The following is a 17,622-nucleotide window of genomic DNA, read 5'->3' as shown; positions in this document are numbered from 1 at the left end:
TTGACCAATATGGCTGGGGGGCTTACGTTTGTGTTTGTTTCCCTGATACAGACACCTACTGTTCTAAATCAATTTCTGTCTCCAATTTTTCCCCTCTCAATTAACACATCATGTGCACCTCAACTCCCATGCCAGTGACCCACAGATGAACTGCAGCATTCCAGCAAAACTCTTTTCCTGTTTGCTTTGTTTATTTTTTAACATTCCATAGCCACAAAAATAATTTTTCACCTGCCAAAACCCTTGCAAAAGGATTCGATAAACTACCCACAAATCAGATATGTAAGTATCTTATGTATACCACTTATAAAAGCTTTGTCAGATCTCTCCACAAAACGTGTATTCCTCTTTCTTTTTTTTTTTTAAACAAACAACGTATTCCCTCCATTGTACTTGGGTATCGCTAAATAATAAAGCAGAACTACTGACAATAATTGAAGCACTTCCAAGAGCAGTTTAATAAATAAGGCAGGCTAAAAGCTGCGTGCTTAGAAACGGTTTCCATACATTACTGAATAAAACATGCTGGAAGTGAAATCTTCATCTATAATGAGAACTAAATGGTTTTTTTCTATAATAGTAGTTCTTATATAAAGATGTTTCCTTTGTGACAGCAATCCCTAGCCTAAGGGAAAAGAACATTATGCAATATCTCTTGCGGCATGTAAGCACCTCCGTTTGCGGTCTCGGAGTTTGTCAGCACCAAGGGAAATCTTTATTGCCTGGTACCTGCACCACTTCAATGTAGTTCTTGTTTAAATAATGAGAAAAAATCGTGACATGAAATCCAAGGGAAACTTTACATCTTGTGTAACAACTCCTCCTGTCACCACTACAACATGAATCTTTACTTAACTCTGTTTCAACATGAACGTTAGGAAGGAATGTCGACTGAGTAGAACAGGCAATGTTACAGTAAAACCATTCGTGTGTAAAAAGTTCTGGGTTGTTTTTTTTCCTTTGAGTATAAGAAAAGCTGTTTGTAGCACAGCATTACTTTCAATATCATAGTGTTACTGATCTGCAGGACAGGAGAGGGTAAATTCATCCCTGGAGCATCACTAAGGAACACTCTGAACTTAACTTTGGGGTTTCTGTTGGACTAGTTGGTAGTAAAACACATATTACTATTGATTTCCTCATCAAAATCAAGATAAGATTTTTATTCCTGGTATATAAATCTATATTTCAGAGAGTCTGGTGGGGAAATTTAAAAATAAGACGTTAATTACTTTCCCCAGTAGAGCTGCTGTGTTAATTCAGGACAACACACCCATGTATTTATACAGATGGCCCTGGTGATCAGATTTGCCATGTGAAATCTCTACAGGGAAGCTGGGGAAAGGCAGAACTCCTAGGATATGTGATCATCTGCCAGTTTCACACTTTGAAATCCTCGGCAAACCCTGATTTATACACCGCCAAGTGTTTTCCTATCTGATTAGGCAGTTTTCTACTCCAGTAAGCATGTAAAATGGATGTAGCCGAATTTCCACACTGAGGAGCGAAAAAACAATATTTATAGTTTAGAAATAAAACAAGTGAGAGGAATCAGGCCTGTTGGGATCATAAAGAGTTTCATAGGGGGTGAATTTCTGATAAATCTGGATTGTAGGAATGGGAGGTGAAAGCCTAGTTTTAATGGATAGTCTGGTTTAGGGCACATTTATATAATAAACACATAGACTTAAGAAATGTGTTTATAATAAATTACCTTGAAGGCAGGCTGTTGTCACTTTTTGTTGTTTTACGCCTCAACCAGGAGGTAAGGTTTGAATCAAATTGGCATCTTGCATGAATATTTCAGTTAACACTTTCAATAAGTGGACACAACAACTTTTTTTTTTTTCTTTAAAGGTCCAATTAAGCCTTGTGGGAAAGATGAGCACATATAGGAAGTTTCAATCAATTTGTCCACTAAAAATGAGAGAAAACCTACACTAACTGGTTGTTTTAATTGCAGCATTACAAATAGCAGAGCATGGAGAAAGTCACTCTTTCAGTCATATATCAAGTTAAGCATTTTAAACAAACTCCAGGAGAAAAATTGCTATACAATTTCAGTATTTTTCAGCAACTTGACAAATACATGCTGGCAACTGTGGGGAAAAAAACAGAAAGTAATAAATCAGTATGCCAGTCCCGAAATAAACTAAAATATAGCCAAGTGTAGCTCTTCACCTTCTTCTTTAAATAGATCAAAATACAGTTAGCAGCCTACACTTTGTGTTTTTAAGAAACAAGGGTATTTCAAATTTTCTGTTGGCTTTGAAGCCATAACTAATTTAAACAGATTCTCAATGAGTACAAGCTATGAGAAAAACTCAAGAGTATTACATGTAATATGTTAAGATGGAAAATTAGATTTTTTTTTTTTTGACAGAGAGCAGTATCTCTAACTTATCTCCACCTTAATGTGGTATCCTTTCATTAATATAATAACTTCATTTGGTAAATGAGTTGTTTAGATTGTTTTGCAGATGCAGAATGTACTGAAATGTGTTGCATCTCCAAGTAACTCATTTCACTTTTATCTTGATAATTCTCCAGAGACATAACAGACACAGGTGGCCTAAATAAAACTCTTGAAGTATGATTTTTAGTTTTAGGGTTTCTGCAGGCAGATTAGCAATAGTCAGGCCCACTGCTCCAGAAGTAAACAATTCACAGCTGTCTCTTGCAAGAAGAGTCTTTGGTGCAAGGACCAGAAGCCAACACTCAAACGCAAGGACTTAATTATTAGGATGAAAAGTGAAGTTCCTGCTTATGTTCTTGTCCCATAAACTTTTCATTTCTGGCCTCACCAGTGACCCAGCTTCAACAGGGAAAGGGAAGGATTCCTCTGCCTGGATTGTTGCCCATCAAATGCAAATCACCAATACAAGCCGATTATTGTGGAGCAGCCGCTTTTTGAATGAAAAAGATCATGGCTCCCGTGCTGCATGTTGAACTCAGAGCTACTGGGTGCAGAGCACTACTAAGTTCATTTAAATGACTTTTACACATTTTTTAAGTCCTTCTCTATTCTGCAGTTCAGTTGAAAGAGAAGCTAGATAAGAATAAAATACTTAACTCACCATGTCAAGGCACTTCTGGGTAGACTCAGATACCTAAAAGTGCCAAGGAGCACTTAGGTTTAAAATAGGAGGCTCATCCTGGGGCTACTAAGGTGTAAAGTCAGCACTCCTAATCATCACTGACGTTCCAGCTGCCAAGGAACTCCAAACCTCATCCCACGACGTTTTTCCTGATTAAACTGTGTGCAAGTGCAGCCTACACTTAGCAGGACAGGAACAGTGTGCTCTCTTATGAATGTTTTATTTTCTCTCTCTTTTCTTATTCTTTTCATTTAAAACAAAAAGCAGAGCTATATGCTTTATATATCTAGAAAGATAATACTTTTCTCCCCTCGTGGGGGGAGTGAAACATGGAAAAGTGGAACACATTTTGCAGTTATTGCTAGTATTTCCGCTTAGTGATAGTGTTGTTAGCTTTGCTCTTCTCCGCGCTCTGGCAAGTGCAATGATGACAAGACTTTCATCCTGCATGTTGGTCAGAAAATCTAATAAGCCATTTTGGCAAACAGGCTGGATAGAAGAAGTAAGATCTCTTTCTCACTTGGAATCATGTTTGAGTTTTATTGTCTATATTGTGTATATATATACACACTATCTGGACCTACAAAGGCATTGTCTGTATTAAAGAAAGTATTTTTATCTCCTTGGTATTTATTGGTTTACTTGTTCTCCTTCTCTCCACAGTAAATGCTTGATCTGAGAGTTTGCTGCAGGTGAACAATGAATTTCTGAATGATAAAAGCATCAGCTATCAGGAATGGGACCAGAACTTTCTTTTGTAAACCAACATTTTGTTCTTTATGCAAATCAGCGATTACGATTAGGTCATTCCCCATTGGTTTTAGAATAATTTCTTGGATCTTTGTAACAGTGAGAAAATCCAGCTTCTAAAAGCCAGTAGGCTGTCGGACAATGTGACCTATTTCTAGGAATTCCACTTAAATCATCTGTGTTACTGAGAGTTGTCAGACACAATCTTGAACATCAGACTAGGAGAATGGCTGTAATCACCTCTAATTACATTCATCTTTTTGATGACTTTTAGCAAAAGTCTCGTGAATGGTAAGTTTTTGATCCCTTGTAACCTGACTAGGACAGATGTGTGTGTTTTTAATTTGAAAGGGTACATCAGACAGACCCATGTCTATTTTTGGCTATAGTGGCTGAATTAAAGAAAATAAGTTTGTTCTTTCATTAAATGAACCAATGTATTAGAATACAGAAAATGAAAGGTTTTGTTGGTATATTCTATTTGAATTCAAAATTAGTTTCCAGCATCAAATTCAAGAGAGACTGCAATTTCATAATTATACTCAATACATTGGATTATTACTGATTTTATCCTTTACTAGTGATGCTCTTTAAAAAAACAAAAACAAAAAAAAAACAAAAAAACCCAACCAACAAACCACATTTCTCATCTCGGCCAGGAAATCAGATCAGTCCACCATACTCTGCTTCCACTGTGAACCATTCAATATTACTTATACACCACCATTTTGCAAAAACTTCCACACATTAAATTTGACTCATTACTTACCGACCTTATAGGAACTATTCACAGTACATTAAATTAAGCATAAATATATGCCTTTGTAAACAAGGCCTCAAGATTTTTTTACCAGTAGAGCATCTCCATTTTTCGTTTGCAAACTATTGAAGATTTTAGCTCATTACCAAAAATCTTTCTCCAACTCCAGGAAACAGCCACAAAACCAAAACTGTCTTCTTCCCACTGCAAACACTCAAAAGCATCATACTCAAATAAGTTTTGTTAAAATGCTTTTAAAATTCAAAGTCTCATTTCTTGATCAAATTTACCTTTCAGTTTTAGGAAATGGATTACTAAATTCCTTCTAAATTAATAAACTACTGAAAGTACTTTGAATAAACTTTGTTACACTTGTTTACTCCTGCATTCCTTTCTTGTTTATTTAAATGAGACTACAGCACACAACGTGGAAAAGGTAGGTCCAAGAAAATGGAAAAATGAAATTTGCAAAGAAATAGAGGACTAATCTCAATTGTTGAGGCTGGGAATTAATAACTGAATATTTTATCTATTGTCTCATGCTGTCACTTATTTATCGCATTGTCCTAAAGATTTTATGATTCTTTTAACCGCCATCCAATAGACTTTCGTCTCAAATAGCTTCTGCTTAAAAAGACACGTGTCCTCTACAGTTTCAAGAATAGCTTTTGCTATTGATACAGTAATCACAGGTATACTGCTGCTTAAAAGAAATATGTACATTTTTATGTATTTTATTTCATTTTACTTGGTTCTTCAATCTGCTCATTTAATTTCCTTATTGACCCTCTGGTCATATTTGGAAAAAAAATCCAAAACAAAACAGAAGATTTTTTCTGAATCTGGCCATCTTCCTAGGTAAGAGCTGATTGATATAAGGACTTCAGGATTGGGCCACAACAGCTCACCTGTACTCAGGGAGCCCAGTTGGGCTGTGCGTGGCTTCCTGCCAGGAACAGAATTCCTTTTCATGAAAGCGTGAAGCCTCCTCAATTTCTCTCTCTTTCAAAGTTTTTCATTAAAGAAAACTGAGAAGAAGTCAAAGCTAAAGAAAGTCACAGACAGAAACTTAGACCAGTACACAAGTGCATAATATTTTGTACACAATATTTGTACATAAGTACAAAATATTTTTTGATAAATACAATATACTTCCACAGCAAGTGTCAGTTTTACCGAATTGGTGTTTTCTGACAAAAACAAATGTATTTTGGCCTATATCTGTAGCAATTTCACGTCTCTTTTTCCAGCCTGCATAAGGTGTTGCCAAAATTTTTCCCATTCCTCGCCTATTTTCACCCATGTTATTCCTGGTTAATAGTAGTGGCTCACCTTTTTCTGCTCCTAGAGTTTGATGAGGTAGAAAGACTTAAACAAGGGAAAAAGAGATGCTTTAAGAGACCTGACTTCTGCGAGTATGGTAACGGGCAGATTACAGTCTTTCCTTAAATTAGAAAATGAAACAGAAACTAATGCATGTCAAAGATCAAACAGGCAAGGAATAATCTGCTGCTGCAATTACTACCAACAGGGATTGATTCAGTTGATACTTTCCAAATACAATTTGACATCTCATAAAAATTACAGCTAAACCAACAGAAACTAATTTCTGTTTTTCACAGGTGTCTATCAGGTTATAAACACACCTAACTTATTGGTTGTAATAAATGCATAACGGAAGGATATAGTTTAATATGAGCCATAGACCTTCCGAATCACCTGTAAAAATAAACTGAAATGGAGTATTTCTGTCTGTCAGTAACAGTCCTGAAACATTTTGTGGCTTTTGAAAAATTAGATTTTTAGTGCTCTTTGACCAAAGTACTTTTTTTTTTTACTCCCCTTATGATCTAGATGAGAATGGTCTAGTCATAGAAACATTTCTCCCAGACCATTTAAGAGCAGATCTACTGACTCATTCCATTGACCTAAATAGTATTGGATAGGACCAAAAATTGTTTTCTCTTGATGTATTAAGATCCTATCTTTATGCACCATTACAGAAAAGTGTTTTCTTCAGTTGTTTCTGGATTGGTTGTTTGGTTTGTTTTTTTTTTATTCTTATTTTTAATTTAAATAAACTATTATGAATTTATTTTAACACCTTGGTGCTACTCAGAGATTTTTAAAAAATCTTTGGAAAACTTCTGATATCATTTCAGATTGCCATGTACACAGTGCAATAATGCACAGAAGCAGTGAAAAAAAAGTGGACTTCAGACAGCAAAAATTCTTGTAATGGGAGAATGTAGTTAAACGTAAATGCATAACTTAAGTCACAAAGTCACGTTTTCACTCTAGCATACCCAACCTTTCTCTATTAATTACAGCAATGCCTTTCCTGTATCAATAGCCCATTTTGATTTTAGTAATAATAAAAGATCTCTAGCACCAAAAGAATGGTATAGTATAATCTTTATATAAGATTTATGCTGTTTAAAATGCTGTACTATTTTATATAAAAGGCCAAAAGCTAATGCATACCAAGTACGCAGGAAATAAAGAAGTCTAACTGAGATAGAACGAGTGGGTACTTTTGATCTTTATGATTTGGTATACTGTCTGCACAGGAATATACGAGCCACTTGAGTTAAAATAAAATAGACCATGTCTGATCTGCTGGTAGGAAAGCTGGACAAAAAATGACGTAACAAATAAGGTCAAAGTTATAACACAGGAAACTTCTCTTAGCATTGTTTGAAACAACACCAGACACATTCAAAATTAAAGTATAGGAAAATATCAGGGATCATACTTTGGCTATAAACTTTTGCTCTAGGCTGAAACATGGCATAGAAAGTTTCAGCACAGCTTGATCATTCTCCTGTAATTACTGAATTAAATTTAAACTACTCCCCAAACAAAACATCTTCCCTCAGAAACTTTCATATACTTTCGTTCTTTCCTATTACTTAAATATCACATATTTTTTCTTTTATAAAACAATGAATTGTGCATACCCTTTATTAAGCTTTTCAGTGCTATGGAAAAAAAAAAAAATCACCTATTAAAGAAAAGGGATTTTTTTCCTGCATCTTACTGAATTTTCTTTTTCTGAAGGAGAAAGATGTGTAATCAAAAGTTGTGAAGTTACAATTTCAAACATACGTGACTAGTCAATATGGGGCCAAATCTTGTCTCAGGAAACATTGATACTGATTAAAAGCAATAGAAATCTGAGGACAAACTTAACATTTCTTATCAAATGCTCCTGCATTTTAGAAGCAAACTATTACTTCTTGCACTGGCAGAATAGAAATAATGAAGCGTATCTCCACCAGACCCCTAATGACATGTACTGCCACCCTGTAACAGCCCCCACCACAGGCTCCCAGAGGACACCAGAGCTGCTGGGGGATGATGAATCTTCTCAGCTCTCAGAGCAAGGGCTCTCAGCTCTCAGAGCAAGGGCTCTCAGCTGTCACTGAGACAGGATGCTGTTTTCTATATAACCTCAGGCCTGCAGCCCCCAAAAAAACCTCATATGTTGGGAAACTGCTGGAAACTGAGCCTTACAGAAAGGATTTTCATTTTACTGTAATCTGTGTAAGATAATTAGAACCTTTAAAATTCAGGAAATGGACTGTAACAAAAAAAATTAGAGATGCCACAGCTTTAAACAGTTAATTTGTAATAGTTGTTGCAAAAAAACCCAGTATAATGGTGAAGCATCATGTTAATTTCACCAGAAATATTGGCTAATAAAAACCTGTGTGGCTGCAATAGCTGCTACTATCTCCCTTCCTCTCCCTTCTCTTTTCTGTCATGCCCTTACCCTTGAGAGCAGGAAATCTGCTAATACATGGTGTAACTCTTTCTATTTTGACATAATTTTTGACCTTAAAGCATGAATTCAACATATTTCAGCTGATTTCAGCTGCGCTACAAAATCAACAATATCAACATTAAGAATAACTTCCCTTATAAACAAAGATCTATGATTGGATCAATTGGATCAGTACAAAAGATCCATTGTTTTTCTACTGGCACAATAATTTAATAGTAAGGAGTGCTTATCTTTTCATTGAGACTGAAATTCATTCTTGTTTAGACTAGTGTCTAAACTTGGCACTTTGCACATACACTATGGAAATTCCTTTTAAGCCCTATGAAGGATTTAGCGCTTTAGAAGGATGTAGGCGATTCATAAGCCTCTGAAATTCACTTCAGAAACTTTAGATGCACACTGTGGCACCAGTGCTGAGACTCATTGAGTTACTGCTACGCAGCAGAATGTTAGAAACCTCTCAGCCAAGGAAGAAATGGCTTCAGACAGCAGAGAAGATCTAGATGAGGCATATTATATTTTTCTTAGTGGCAAAACACAGTAAAACCAGTTTGGGGAACCTAAGGCATGGTCAAAGAAATTTTGCTACCATGTGATTCAGAGTATTCATTTGGTATAATTTCAAAGTGTTCAAAATTGTTCAAAACATTTTGACAAGCTTAATTGTGTATTGCTTGAGTTTATGCCAGTTCCGGTGATGTCTGTGACATTTTAGTGTAAGCCTTTCCTATTCACGTGGTGTTGCAGAGCATCAGACATGTATTAATGATTTTAGAAATGTGCCCAACAGAAGTGAAATTTCAACAACAGAAGTTTGCTATTGAGTCATTGTAAGTAGCTTTTTTCCTTTTTTTTTTAAATTTTTTTTTTAAGGAAACACACAGAAAAGGGAAAATAAAAAACTGTAATTTAAGCAACACAATCACCTAAAATAGCAGATAAAGAAAATAAAATTTCCTTCCAAAAGAATTGTCCTATAGATCGCATAATGAAACTACAAAGGGAAAAAGGCATCTTTATAGTCAGAATAATCAAAGGAGTAAGTGTTGTAGAGATAATTAGCCCACAGCCCACTAGGGGCTACTGAGAAATATGCTACTGACATATAACATGGGATACATTTAAACACCTCTACTGTAGCGTGAGGGAAAAGGCAGAAGGCCGTTCAACTACCTGAGAAGTGTGGGAAACTACTTATTAATTACAGTGGGTTATTAACTGTATATGCAGGTAAACTAGATATGGTCTATGCACTCACAAAACACAAATAAATAGGTGCAGTCATAAACAAATAGTCATCAGATAATCAAAAGGCATTTTTCATCTGAGAGTTACTTGCACTAAGAAGAAAACAATATCTGACTTCAGTTGCAACACTAAATGATCTTTAAGAAGCACTGGGGTTTGGATATTTTTCCCTAAAATATTTATCTTAGAAACGAAATCAGTTTCAGTATCTGCCAGAAATGTTTAATAAGCTGCAAGATAGGAAAATATAGTATTAAAATAGCAAAAAGTTTTGATTCTTTACAGTTACTTTTTTTTTTAGATCTAATTGAGACCAACTGGCCTCATTGCTTCTTATAAACTTAGCAATATATATTCAGAAAAAGGAATAAAAATGAACAGATGTTTCTCCTTAAAGAAGTCAGACAAAGATTTTTCTTACACAATAAATCAGCTGCTAGTGGATTTCCAGGACACTGCTCCAGGCTAACTGTTTAGGTATGGCTTAAAAACCTGGTTTACCTCTGTATGTATCCAAAACTGGTAAAGTAGATTAAACTGTAGATGAACAGCAAACACTGAAGGGGGAATGAAAAGAGCCATGGGCAAGTTGAAAATCTGAAAAATGAGAAAGAAAATATATGTTAGATATATAATTCTAAGCTTGTGATGATATAACAAAGTACTATCTCAGGAGCTCAAAGCACTGCACAAGACAATTTCTTCTTCTAATACCTCCATAATGTAGACATTAAATAGAATACATACTGATTATTGTTACTACTAGATGTGCTATAGCAAATGAGACAAACTGAGGCAAAAGTGACTTCCCAAAAGTCATACTGAGCAAGTAGAAAAATCAAGAAAAGAACTCAGAAATCCTGAGATTAGATGTTTATTCTGTGTACTATATGGAGCAGACAGCAACATATCCTTGACATGAAGGTTCACTTATAGGGGAGAATTATCACAGAGTAAGCAAGGTGTGAATTTATAACACTATAGGTTTTCCATCTGAACTCCCTATGCGAGCACCATAAGGGCAAGGCAGCTTACTTGGCTTTCAAAGTTAATTATAAATTCTCACCCTAACTTCCTCACGGCACCTCCCTTGAAGCCCTGAAATACTGCTGAGTTTCAAAGATGTGTTAGCACGAAAACAGTTTCAGAAAACTGCTTACTTAGGAAAGACACTGGTATCTTACATACAGAGTAAAGTCCCAGGAATTTCACAATTAATTGCTTAACCGGCTGAGCAATAGAGTAAGACTTGAAGACCTTCACGTGTTACAAGTCAGCCTGCTTTCTTCAGAAAAAGGCTTATCTTTTTTTTTTTCTTCTACCTGACATTGTGTTATACCAGCTGCATTAAGAAGTTAATCCTTCCCTAGAATACAGAGATTTTTTCTAAACCAAACAGTAGTGGAGGTATCTTGAAAACTTTAAATCTCTTTAGCACTCAGGGAATATCTGGGTAGCAGATAAGAGCTCCCTGTGAAACACAGCAAAATTAGCAAAATTCGTTTTCAAATTTCTATTGTTCTTCTCACAAAAATCAAATCTTTGAACATCAGAGAAAGCAATCTGATAGCCATGACAGGACTCCTGAGCCAGGAATTCCTTTAGTGTAGGTTTGCACATAGCATTTAATGCCGATATTCCCTCAGCTTTTGTCAAAAGGCCCACCCAATAGGTAAGATGTCACACTGGGACTCCGAAACAACTGCACCTCCATCCCCATGATGTGACTGATGCTCTCAAGAAAGTCACCACAGCCGTATCTCAGTGTCACGAGCCAATGGAGGACTAAGGCCCCGCAATCCCAGCTCAGTCGGTTGGCTTCAACACCTGACAATGACTGAAGCACTAGAAAGAAACCCTTAAGTCACTGCAGTATCACCTGGTAGGGCTGGGACAGCTGTGACTTCAAAAACTACAGTCAAAGGCTTCTTGGATCACAGCTGCCCCACAAACTACACATGGGGCATTTCTGGTTGAATGTCGTGGAATTTCTTTTCCAAGAAGTAAAGGAATTCAAAGGTGGTAGAAGGATTATGCTGAGCTTCTGGAACTTGGGGGAAATAATGTAAACAGCTATTTTGTTTTAACCAGTCTGACCCTCAAAGGCTGAAGTGTTTGCATAACATTTATAAAACAAAAAAAGAAAGAAAAATATATTTGGAACATGAAATTTGCACATTCAATCCCTAAGAATCACTCAGTCTAAGTAAACTCACAAAAATTCACAGCAACTCTTACCTAAGGTGGGAGCTAGTAAATGCCATTGGGGGGATGTGGCATTTAGGCATGAAATTCTGGAGTAGAGGTGGGCATGAGACTTCTTTAAGAATTAAAGACACAGATCAGACTGCCTTGTGCAGAAGACTACTAAATAGAAGAGCGATTTTCAAACCCACAATTCTCCATCCTCTGAAACAGAAATGTAGTGCAAGGCTCTCATACTTTAGAAGAAATGCCCTAAACACTGGCATGAAGTCAATCTCTTTTCTGAGTTCCTTCTTCCTCCTTCCTCCAACCTGGACCCCCTTAGTGTTTAATTATTAAAAGTGGGCGAGCTACCAAAAAAAAAAAAAAGAAAAAAAAAAAAAAGAGACTGAGAGATATTTGTCCCACAACAGCCAGAAGGCTGGCATGGTTTTTCTCAAAGGTTATCCTTACAAAAAAGTCAACAAAGGAGTAGGACACACGGCCAAATTTAAGTAAAGCTACTGCAGTTTTCTATTATTGATTGTACCTGTCTAATGGCATGGTAAGAGCAGGAATTTTTTTAAAAGGAATGGAGAGGAAGTTGATTTAAAAAAAAAACAACAAAAACCAGATGGTTTTCAGATTATTCATGGAAGTGGTTGCAGGATTGAAAGCAGGGTTAAAAATTATATGCTTTTTCCCTAAAAGTATCAGAGACAATTTGGTGGTATTTACAGATGACTCAGAGGGGAAGGAATCCTTATATTTATTTCCTAACCTACTTCTCACAATGAATACTAGGATTTCCCTGCTAAGTGGTGAGATGAGGGAAATTTTGTATAAATCTACAGGTAAATTTGAGATTGACAAAGGAGAATGCTTTCCTAACTGCCTCATGTTTCCTTGCAATGTTAGCTTTATTTTGCACAGAAAGGATTTCAAAGATCATTCACAGAAGTAGAACCCATAGGGAGGAATGAAAACCTCTCCCATACAAAAGATTTGGTTTCCCCTGTCTGTGGTTCTGTCCTGGTTTCGGCTAGGACAGAGTTAATTTTCTTCCTAGTAGCTGGTATAGTGCTGTGTTTTGGATTTAGTAGGAAAATAATGTTGATAACACACTGATGTTTTTAGTTGTTGCTAAGTAGTGTTTATACTAAGTCAAGGATTTTTCAGCTTCTCATGCCCAGCCAGCAAGAAGGCTGGAGGGGCACAAGAAGCTGGGAGGGGACACCGCCAGGACAGCTGACCCAAACTGGCCAAAGAGCTATTCCATACCATGTGACATCATGCCCAGTATATAAACTGGGGGAGCTGGCTGGGAGGGGGGATCGCGGCTCGGGAACTAACTGGGCATCGGTCAACGAGTGGTGAGCAATTGCATTGTGCACCACTTGCTTTGTATAGTTTAATTCTTTTAGTATTACTATTGTCATATTATTATTATCATCATTGTTTTTCATTCCTTTCTGTCCTATTAAACTGTCTTTATCTCAACTCACGAGGTTTTTTCTTTTTCCTGATTCTCTCCCCCATCCCAGGGGTGGGGGGGCAGTGAGCGAGCAGCTGCGTGGTGCTTAGCTGCCGGCTGGGGTTAAACCACGACAGGTTCCACTGAAACAACCAGATCAATGTCAGGGGAAAAAAAAAAAAAAAAAATCATTAAAAAAAATCATTAAATAGTTTTTCACTGGAAATGCCAATTCACCAAATCAAAACATTTCATGGGAACGTACCAGCTTTCACTATCTGTAGAGCAAAAGCTTTCCTGGCTCCAGGATGGAATTTCTGGTCAAAACTGCAGAAAAACGTTTATCACATTCACAGATCTTTTCCCACTTGTGGATTCAGCAACAGAGATTGAGAGAGCACCACAATAACTGATAACCTCGTGGCAAAGGCACTCAGCAAGGGGGTGGAGAGGGATTCATATCTGGGACTGCTGCACGGCAGCTGTGTGCCTTCACACTTAAGGCATTGCCCCTTTTGAAGGGTGTGTGTCCACTGCACGCTCTCCGACGTGGGCATGCTCTGCCTTTCTCCCTCTCCTTTGTGAGTAAAAGCTTATAAACGCTTCCACTACAGAAAGGGAAAAATCTGAACCTCCTGAGTTTTAGCAGGAGGGCTGAGTTTCCTGCGCTGAGCCCCTCCGTTTCCACACTGGGTCTCTGGGGCCACCTGCCGATGCGGCCGGCTCTCGCCCGCAGGCCACGGAGGGGCTGCGGGGCGCAGCGGGGGCCGCAGGGCAGCTGCGGGCAGCTAGTTCATGTGGGCTACACTTCTGTGAGGATTATGTAGGAGTTAAAGGTAAGGATAAAAAAAAAAAAAAAACAAACCCATGCCTTACAGATGCCAGACCTGGCAGACTCCTCAGTAGATAACAAGTGAACTTCGTGACTCTGTGCTGAAAAGAACAGTGTTACCTATTCCCTTTCCAGATCTATATATAGATGTTTCCACTGCTTTTAAACTAACAAGACGTAATTCAACCCTTTATCTAAACGTACAGTCTAAAGCTATCAAATTATTATGGATCTAATATTTGCAATTAAATCTTGCCCTTGGAGGAAAGTTGAGAACTGGTACTCAAAGAATTAAATCATAGCTTTTCAAGGTGTAGAGGCAACTCTCTCCTTTCACAATTACACTTTAACTGTCTCATCAGAAGCAAAAATTTATATAGCATTAGCTTGCTGATTTCTTCTTAAAGAGGAATATGCATTTTTTTTCCATATCTTTTTCCCACAAAATGGGCTTCAAAACCATCTCTGTCTTAACAGTAGGTCTGCTTCTCTACGGCCCCTCCACTGGAATAACAGAAACACTGCGTGTGCAAACAACATGAAGCAATACGCATTTGTTTCCAAGTTCAGGAGTACATCTCACATCACTGATTGTACTTCAAGCATGTTTTTCTCTTCTCTTCTCTTTCATTTCACATCTTTTCAATCAGCTCGAGCACAACCCACACAGATTAATATGCTGATTTATTTATCTTATAATGTTTAACTTAGAACACATACAGAGCTGGCAGCAGAACAGTCCTACAATCCCACACCATCCACCACAACTTTCTCACAGCCTCCACAAAACTGGATGTCAAACTGCATTCAACAGTACACATTCAACAACATCAGATCACTTTCAGAGACTAACTAAAGGCTTCACTGAGTTTCAGCTTCGAGGCAGATGCATCGATGGGGTTCTGGACAAGTCCAGCAGTCCAAAAAAATAGCAGTGCTGTAAGAATTAGCAAGAATTGTGTTCATGCACAGTAAGGCTTTGGAGAAAGAAAACTGGCATACCTCTCAAAAGTTCTGGGGGGAGGTAAAACAATATTTACATTAACCAAATGTTTTGGCTAATACCAAATATTTGGTGAAAAAACCACTGCACACAAAAGTATTATGGATTCCTAGGTTCGTTTCCCTTTGCTCAAAGCAAATGAATTTTAAATGTACATATATTATTTGTCAAGTGATACCAGTGTGGTCCTGAGGATGGTGTTCAGAATCTAAGGCAGCCAGACATCTTGGCCTTCCTGAATATTTCATGCTCTCTGAGGTATCATCCTCAAAATCACGCAGGCAGGCAAAGTGCTCATGCACACACCCGTATGTACACACAGGCTTTTTGTCTTTTTTGAATTATTGTTTTTGTTAAGCATTTGCACATATGGTCCCAATGGGTAAATGTGCAAAGGTTAAATCTTTAACATGGCAGTATTTACATAGGAAGCAGAGTTGTGACAGAGATGCATCCCTTCCGCTATTGTTCAGTATGGTCATTTAAATTTGAAGCACTCCTACTAACATCAGATGATTATTTTCTGAATAAAAAAATAACAAGAATTTACATAGAAGACTTTAAGAAACAAATCTAAGAAATAGTATCTGTTTCACGATTTCCAGAACTAGTAATTTTTTTGGAACCTAGTGCTTTAACTCATTTAATGTCATGGGCTTGAAACAGTTATGAACAACAGGCTAAGTCTATGCTCAGTTATGTGAGCATAAATCTAGACTAACTTTACTGAAGTTAATGGAGTTACACTGGATTTGCATGTGTGAGCACACACTCTTGGCTTTGAGTCATTTGCTCATAGGCTAGTTGTAGAGATTGCCAGAGGACTGTGGGTTTCCTCCACCACCAGTATTATACCTCATTGGAGAAGAGCATTTATATATTTCATATATACAAAAATACATTGAATATTGCTTTTGAACTCTAATTCTGAAAATTCAAATTTTAAAGTTATTATTCTTTAAAAAAAAAAAAACCAAACAAACAAACAAACTACCATCTGAGTTAAAAAATAGAGTCAAAAGAGAACATGAGAGTCCAACTGAGGAAATCAGCAGTTATCCTGGGCCCAAAACTAAACACTGAATAGTATGTTACATTTATGAATGTATTTGGAAATATACATTTTTAAATCTGTAAATGAGCACTCAATTTATATTGCATGTGTACACAGCTCACCATTTAAAATAAATTATATCTGAAATAACACTAGGTAAAAGTAGTGGCATACTGCCCTTATTACTGGAGTACTGACACATGACATGAATGAGCAGAGACAAATAAATACATTTGCATGTCCAAAGTAATCTTTAGCAATGATTTCTCTCCCTGCTCCTTTCAGTTATACAGACATAGTCTAGAGTAGTTACGTTACACTCTGATCTTTTCCTGTACTTATGCATGAATAACCGAATGAAAAAAATTGTCCCATTTTTCTCCAAAAAGTTATGAAAATATAAATGCAGGGTTATAACTAGCCTTGTTAAACTTAACTACTGTACCTATTATTAAGTTTGCTGTAAAACCATTAATGAACGTATTTTTAAAGCTTATGATTCTCAGATTCTTCAGTTTCAACTTCTGTGCTTTCAGCATCAAACATCTTAAAAAATTTATGTTTTTCTTCGAAGGGAAATAAACACTATGTTTTCACTTCTACTAAATCTTGTTGATATTAATTTGTTTGTCAAGTCTTGTGCGACTTACCCAGGAGGTGTATTTCTGCAGTACAGATTGTCTCAAGGCTGTGAATAAGTTGTAATCTTCAGAACTATGATGTACTTGGTGCGCTGCCCACAGTATATTAACCTCTGCAAAACACATAATTTCTAATGAGGTATGTACTAGAGAACAAAGCAACATTTGTTTCCCAAGGCCTTTTTTCTTAAGCTAAAAGCAACTAATCCCCCAACTTAGTTTGCTATTTTACCGTAGTATAGCAGGTGATAAAACCTAATGCTCAGAGCTGAGTTTAGGTAGGCTGGGTTAAATGTCAGTAAGGGGACACAAGTCAGTGTAACTTTCATGCTGAGGAAGGCGAGGCTGTGGCAGGAACTCAAATCATTGCTGGAAGAGCAGAAGGATGTGCGAGATGAGAGTTAAACAGCCAGAAAGCCTGAGCTGAGTCCTGATAACATGAGTCAGTAGGAGCTCTGTTCTGGGGTTCAGAGGGACAAGGACTGAGGATGTTTTCATGCCTGCATTTGTTTACTGAAGTTATATTTCAAGACTAGAAGGGGACACAAAATGTTCCAAAAATCTTACGCTTCAAATTTAAACAACTTAACTGGTGTCTGCTGTTATGCTTACAGTTTTCTGGAACATGTAAATCTTCAAGCCCACTTATACCACAGACCACAAAACACAGCCATTGCCTGCCCACTAGTGACAAATGGAAAAACAAATGGCCGCTTGCTGGGAACTCTGGACCCAGCCAAAGGAGAGCAGTGGCTCTATTGTGTTACAGTTCAAAAAAAGTTGCTGGAATA

General features: G+C 37.1%; 1 protein-coding gene across 1 annotated transcript in view; it reads right to left on the bottom strand.

The window, feature by feature from the left end:
- Positions 1-17,622, bottom strand: part of AGMO (alkylglycerol monooxygenase) — a 198,427-nt gene that overhangs the window by 100,227 nt on the left and 80,578 nt on the right. Inside the window, 2 exon segments of the mRNA XM_050890926.1 lie at positions 10,145-10,240; positions 16,841-16,944. Of these exon segments, the coding sequence (XP_050746883.1) occupies positions 10,145-10,240; positions 16,841-16,944 (200 nt within the window).

Source organism: Gymnogyps californianus, chromosome 2, assembly GCF_018139145.2.
Source record: "Gymnogyps californianus isolate 813 chromosome 2, ASM1813914v2, whole genome shotgun sequence".
NCBI classification, from domain to species: Eukaryota; Metazoa; Chordata; class Aves; order Accipitriformes; family Cathartidae; genus Gymnogyps; species Gymnogyps californianus.
Note: the sequence above shows the minus strand (reverse complement) of the source record. Positions and strands in the feature narration are given on the sequence as shown.